Source organism: Octopus bimaculoides, chromosome 27 (genome assembly GCF_001194135.2).
Source record: "Octopus bimaculoides isolate UCB-OBI-ISO-001 chromosome 27, ASM119413v2, whole genome shotgun sequence".
In the NCBI taxonomy this organism is placed as follows: domain Eukaryota; kingdom Metazoa; phylum Mollusca; class Cephalopoda; order Octopoda; family Octopodidae; genus Octopus; species Octopus bimaculoides.
Genome location: NC_069007.1, coordinates 9,084,876 through 9,091,487, shown reverse-complemented (window position 1 = coordinate 9,091,487; position 6,612 = coordinate 9,084,876). Strand labels below are relative to the sequence as shown.

The 6,612-nt window shown below is 36.0% G+C and overlaps 2 protein-coding genes across 2 annotated transcripts in view; both read right to left on the bottom strand.

Annotated features, from left to right (window-relative positions):
- Window positions 1-901, bottom strand: part of LOC128250970 (SCO-spondin-like) — a 44,983-nt gene extending 44,082 nt beyond the window's left edge. The window contains exon 1 of the mRNA XM_052977130.1: window positions 874-901. Within this exon, the coding sequence (XP_052833090.1) occupies window positions 874-901 (28 nt within the window). The remainder of the gene's footprint in view (window positions 1-873) is intronic.
- A 44-nt stretch (window positions 902-945) lies between these two features.
- The window catches only part of LOC128250969 (uncharacterized), a 10,644-nt gene continuing 4,977 nt past the window's right edge, over window positions 946-6,612 (bottom strand). The window contains exons 2-3 of the mRNA XM_052977129.1: window positions 1,067-1,249; window positions 946-988 (exon numbers count right to left, since the gene is read on the bottom strand). Of these exons, the coding sequence (XP_052833089.1) occupies window positions 946-988; window positions 1,067-1,249 (226 nt within the window). The remainder of the gene's footprint in view (window positions 989-1,066; window positions 1,250-6,612) is intronic.

Sequence of the window (6,612 nt, the reverse complement as noted above, 5' to 3'; positions counted from 1 at the left end):
TATATATATATATATGTATGTATGTGTATGTGTTTGTCCTCCGAACATCGCTTGACAACCGATGCTGGTGTGTTTTACATCCCTGTAACTTAGCGGTTCAGCAAAAGAAACCGATAGAATAAGTAATAGGCTTACAAAGAATAAGTCCTAGGGTCGATTTGCTCGACTGAATGCGGTGCTCCAGCATGGCCACAGTCAAATGACTGAAACAAGTAAAAGAGTAAAAGAGTAAAAGTTTTAATTTTGTTCATTAATATTGTTTAACCCTTTAGCATTCACATTATTCTGCCCAAATTAATGCTTTTTTTAATTCACATTGTCTTGAATTAATTATGTATTATCTTGTAGCTATGAGATTTTGATGAGGTAACTGTTAATTTTCAGAATGATGTAGGGTTAGTGTGAGAGGCCGGATCTGGCCAGTTTGAACATAGAACAGGCAGATAAATGGCAGGATATGGCCAGTTTAAGTTCTAAAGGGTTAAGGAAAGCAGATTTAAGAAGTCTTCCTGTTTCCCTTAATTCAGGAAGATTTGAGCTAATTCCCCCTTTGTCTGCATTTAATGGGCAAGCATTTAAAACGTAGCTAGTTTGATATTTGGAAAAGGAGATGCTGTAGGAGACAGCCATTATGATTGCAGTAGCAGTTGTCTTGAATTTTTGCTTGAATATTTTTTCAGAAATGGTTTATCTTAAAGTTCTTTTGAGAAGTGCATCAGCAAGTTCAAATCCTGACATGGACATCTTTGCTATTCGTCATTTCAAGGTCAATAAAATAATGCTTGAACCTGATGCCTTGTTAGATTTGTACAGCTCGTTGTGTTCTGAGATCAAATCCTGCGATAGCCTTCTTGGATTGTTACCTTCATTTACAACCTGACTCAACACCTCTACCGGTCATCTTGAATGCCTTTAGTGGTATCCATTTTGTTGCAAAAATTTAGTTCAAGTCTCCAGTTTGCTGATAGCATTCTGCCTTTCCTCCCAGCTACAAGATTAAAAAATTATTCAGAGACAATAGAGAAAAAAACATACAGAAATAAAACACAATTTAGGGACCACTTACTTTTTGTACAAACACATTTTGTGTGGGTTATTTAAAAATGGTAGATTATGTTCATTGGAGTTTGTATGATTCAAAACTGGCATATAACTTTGGAGGATCATCTTGTAAAATGTTTTCTGATTACAAGTGGCATTTTTGTATTTCTCCTGTACTCTTGAAGTCTTGCAGAAATGTTCATCAAAACTGAAAAATAATTAATTGTAATTAAGTTAATATTAACATATTTAATACAGAGAACATATAAACAAACTTTAAGTGGAAATATTTATGTGAGAGGAAAATATGGCGCAAATCAATGACTAATAATATTTTAATTATTTAACAAGTATGGGAAATAACTCTGGAGATGTTTCAGTTTTATTTGACCTTCCCAGTGAAACGTGGAGGCGCAATGGTCCAGTGGTTAGTGCAGCAGACTCGCAGTCATAGGATCGCGGTTTCGATTCCCAGACCAGGCGTTGTGAGTGTTTATTGAGTGAAAACATCTAAAGCTCCACGAGGCTCTGGCATGGGATGGTGGCAAACCCTGCTGTACTCTTCCACTACATCTTTCTCTCTTTCTTCCTGTTTCTGTTGTGCCTGTAATTCAAAGAGCCAGCCTCGTCACACTGTGTCACGCTGATTATCCCCGAGAACTACGATAAGGGTACACGTGTCTGTGCAGTGCTCGGCCACTTGCACGTTAATTTCACGAGCAGGATGTTCCGTTGATCGGATCAACTGGAACCCTTGACGTCGTAAGCGACGGAGTGCCAACAACAACCCAGTGAAACATAGACTTCACTCTACTTGCTGAAGTAGTGCTGAGAGAATCTCTAAGTAGATGTACAATATTGTATACAAATGGTCTTGAAAATTAGCATATTTTGGAGAATAAAGTCCTCTGAGTGATTTATTCTTTTGTGTTAAATGTAGTCAATACAGAACAATGATCAAAGGGAATAGGTTTTGTTTAAGTTTATAGGTTTTGTATAAAACATTAAGTTTGCAGGAGAAGGGGAAGGAAGAAAGCAGAGACACTACATCTGTGGGGCAGATGTTGGAGTGTAGGTGAATGACTTCATGCCAATTGGTATGTAGTGTAGTACAAAAAACATTGCCCCTGGGTGAGATAAATATCATTTGAAAGCTGTCCTTCCACAAACCAGACATGGCTAAAGGGTTAATCTTTTTCATATTTGTTATTCAAATAATGGATATCTTTCATCACACATCTGATTTTGTTTTCAATTTTTCCAGGAATATCCCTTCTTATATAAGATGGAGTAATACCAGCCAACAGGTGAAGTTTTTTAATGTTACTGGGCCCAAGACAATCATGCATATTACATTGTGTGTGTTTATTTTATCATTGATGTAGATCAGCATATTGTATAAAAATTGGTTGGGAAATTGCAGCTTTATGAACCCAGTCCCTTGAGATATTTAGTCTGCACTAAGAAAGGAATTTATTACTGGATAGTTGGAAACTTATAACCATAAAAGTTATTGCGCTAAAATTTTGGTATAAAATATATAAATAATGACTAAGTCAGAGACTCTTGGAGGCTATTGTAGATTATTGATTTAAATGAAAAGAAGAAAAATTAGATTTGATTTCAAAAGATTAAGAAAATGAACTCTAATGTTTGCAGAGGTTTTCCAATTTGTAACAGATGTATCTCTCCACATGGATTATTGTAGTTTCTGGTGGTTTGTGTATTTTGACACATTTGCCTAAAATTGTAAAAGTTTTGTCAAACATAACATACAAATTACAGACAATCAGGAGGTTTTTTTACCACCCACAAATAGTGCACTCTTGAGCTATCTCCTACCCTTACCAAAATTCTTATTGTTTTCTTCCTTCTCCGTTTCTCTCTCACCCTCTTTCCTTTCTTCTTTTTCTCTGTCTCTCTCTTACCCACTCTCTCTTCCCCCTCATCTCTTTTTCTGAGAGATCCATCTCAGCAATTCTGGAATGGTTATCTTCTTGGGGATAAGACACATAATAGCAAGTTTCAATAGAATTGCCATAACTGGAAGGTCTTTGATCATAGAAGAAGACAGGAAAAAATGTGTAACAGTCCTTCAAACATTTAATCTTGTCATTGACCCCAAGTGTTCAAGTGTTCTCAACTTCCATTTAGTTTTCCCATCCAAAAGCTAAATTGTTCTTTCTTATTCATACCTCATCTAAGATCAAGCTATCAACATTAGCCAGTTCCCCTTGATCCCTTTCTGCATCTCTTATGCTCCTCTGGTAATAGATTGTCCTTCCAAACAAAGCTATAAACTTTATCTAAATAAAACAGATTTCTACCAGAACATACAAATGGTTATTGTGTGGCATTACATTAAAAGCATGGTTATTGTGAATCGTGATTAAAGGAAGTCACAAATGACACAGGTTTACAAGAGGGTGCTGAATAGTTCCTCGCTTTAAGACTATTGCGAAAGCCTGGCTGGAAGCCCAACCTTCTGGGTTCTTTTACAGGGCTTAGAAAAACTGAAGGACTGCTGCAACAAGTGTGTGAATCTGAGAGGGAAATGTGTTGAATAAAATCATAATCAACTGATTTTCCTGTATTTTCTTTTACCCAAAGCCAGGAACTTTTCAGCATCCCCTCGTAGTTGCTCAACATCTTCAGGTTACTATGCCTGGATGTGGTACTAATTAGGCAGACCAGGATTTCCCATATGAAATCATTTGTCCCTTTTCTGAATGACTGCATGGCATTCACTTCCCTGATCAAATCAAATCAAGTGACATAAAGGTGCTGATTCGGAAAGGCCCTGGATTTAAAGGTAAATTTGATTTTTCTTGATCTGAATGATAGATTTATAGTCCTGGCCATGAGCACCAGTGAGGGTGATGACTAAGAGATAAGGCATGTTGTGGTTTACAATCTGAATGTAGCAAACAAGCTAGATTTATTTATCCTTCACTCCAGAGGTGGACAAAATATTGCTGTGGATTATCCCGGTTGTATTTAGATGGAGTGGAGGTGCAATGGCCCAGTGGTTAGGGCAGCGGACTCGCAGTCATAGGATCGCGATTTCGATTCCCAGACCGGGCGTTGTGAGTGTTTATTGAGCGAAAACACCTAAAGCTCCATGAGGCTCCGGTAGGGGATGGTGGCGAACCCTGCTGTACTCTTCCACCACAACTTTCTCTCACTCTTTCTTCCTGTTTCTGTTGTGCCTGTAATTCAAAGGGTCAGCCTTGTCACACTGTGTCACGCTGAATATCCCCGAGAACTACGTTAAGGGCACACGTGTCTGTGGAGTGCTCGGCCACTTGCACGTTAATTTCACGAGCAGGCTGTTCCGTTGATAGGATCAACTGGAACCCTCGATGTCGTAAACAACGGAGTGCCAACAAGAACAATTTAGATGGAATTTTCATTAGGTTAACAGATTTGTTGACTAAAACCCCTCAAGGTGGTGTCTTAGTTTGAAACAGGTAAAAGATAAGATATAATTAAAGAGAATGAAAAGGAAAGATATGACATTCATGCCATTTTCTAAGTCATGAACAACATGTCTGAGGTGTGATTGGTCACACTAAGAATGAAAGCCTCACTCAGAGCTTACTCTTTATCGTATAACACTTACCTCTAACAAGAAATTGCACAAAAGTGTGAGTATGAGTGCATCTGTGGATAAGTGAAGGTCAAAGTTTAACCTTAATATTACCCATTTCTGGATGCAAAAATCAATTCCAAAGTGTAATCATAGCTCATATTTCAAAGGTGTTTAACATTTAAATCGTTTCTTGTGCTGATTATCACACAAATTGCTTAACATTAAAAAATATATAAACTTAGAAAAAATAGCTTTTTTAAATTCTAGAAAGATCCATACTTTATCGATTCTTTTAAAGGAAAAACCAGAGTAGGATTTGTAAAAGGGGTAAGTAAATATCTAAATGTTTTAAGTATTTACACATGCATTTTATAGAGTTTGTGAAAAGTAAAAAGTTTGTAATGACCAGTAAAAATAAAAAGTTTGTGACAAGTAAAGTTTGTAATGAAATCAAGTGAACTTGATTTTTACTGTAAATCATTTTTAGTGTTTATTTTAAAAGTGTGTTAATAGCAAATTAAATTTTTGGGTCTGTTTCTTTTTCTCATTTTATAAACAATACTTATCTTGATTTAGAATTTTATTTATTCTTTCCTTCATTAAAAATGGGTAAATTAGGGTGCTATTGAATGGCTTGAAGCAGAATTAAACTCCCTTAACCCCTCAGTGTTTAAACTGGCAATATTCAGCCCAAATATTCCACTTGTTTTATGTCCAAGCTGATCAGATCTAGCCTCTTACACCTACCCTACAATGTCATTTTAAAGATAAACAATCATATCAAAATCTCAAAGCTACAAGATAAGCTATGATTAATTCAAAACAATGTGAATATATAAGCATTTCATCTGACAGAGTAATCTTAAAGGGTTCATGGGCATTGTGGTGGATGTAGAATGTGGTGGATGTAGATAGATTTATAGCCCTGGCCATGAGCACCAGTGAGGGTGATGACTAAGAGATAAGGCATGTTGTGGTTTACAATCTGAATGTAGCAAGCAAGGTAGATTTATTTATCCTTCACTCCAGAGGTGGACAAAAAATTGCTGTGGATTATCCCTTGCTGTTTTAACTTTAAACTTAAGTGCAGGTAGTACTCTATCAATGATTTTCTTACTAATAATCCTTATATGTGTGTGTGTGTATATATATCATCATCATCATCATCGTTTAACGTCCACTTTCCATGCTAGCAAGGGTTGGACGATTTGACTGAGGACTGGTGAAACCGGATGGCAACACCAGGCTCCAATCTAATTTGGCAGAGTTTCTACAGCTGGATGCCCTTCCTAACGCCAACCACTCAGAGAGTGTAGTGGGTGCTTTTACGTGTCACCCACACGAAAACGGCCACGCTTGAAATGGTGTCTTTTATGTGCCACCCGCACAAGCCAGTCCAGGGGCACTGGCAACGATATATATATATATATATATATATATATATATATATATATATATATATATATATATATATATATATATATATATATAGATATATATACACGTGCACACACACATATATTTGTATAGTTCTCATGACATATTGTCTAATCTATATATATATATAAATATTATTAAAATTATAATTAAGGGTATCTAAGCGTTAGCACCATGCTAGATATAGCAGCCAAAACTTGACTCTAAAACCACATTTAATGTGGTTTTAGAGTCAAGTTTTGGCTGCTATATCTAGCATGGTGGTATCTCTTAGATACCCTAAATTATAATTTTTATAATATTTATTACCTTTGAGGTTTTTATTCCCAGGCTGGCCAACTGATAAGATTGGTATTTTAAATAATGATCTTATTCTTATTTATATAAATATATATATATAAAATTCTTTTTCTGTCTGTCTGTCTGCTCTCAATGCATTCTCAAATGGCTCAACCAAATCAAGTCAAATTTTACATGGTAATAGTATCGGACCACGTGAGTTTCAACATATAATTTTCTTTTTTTTTTTCATTTGGATTAAA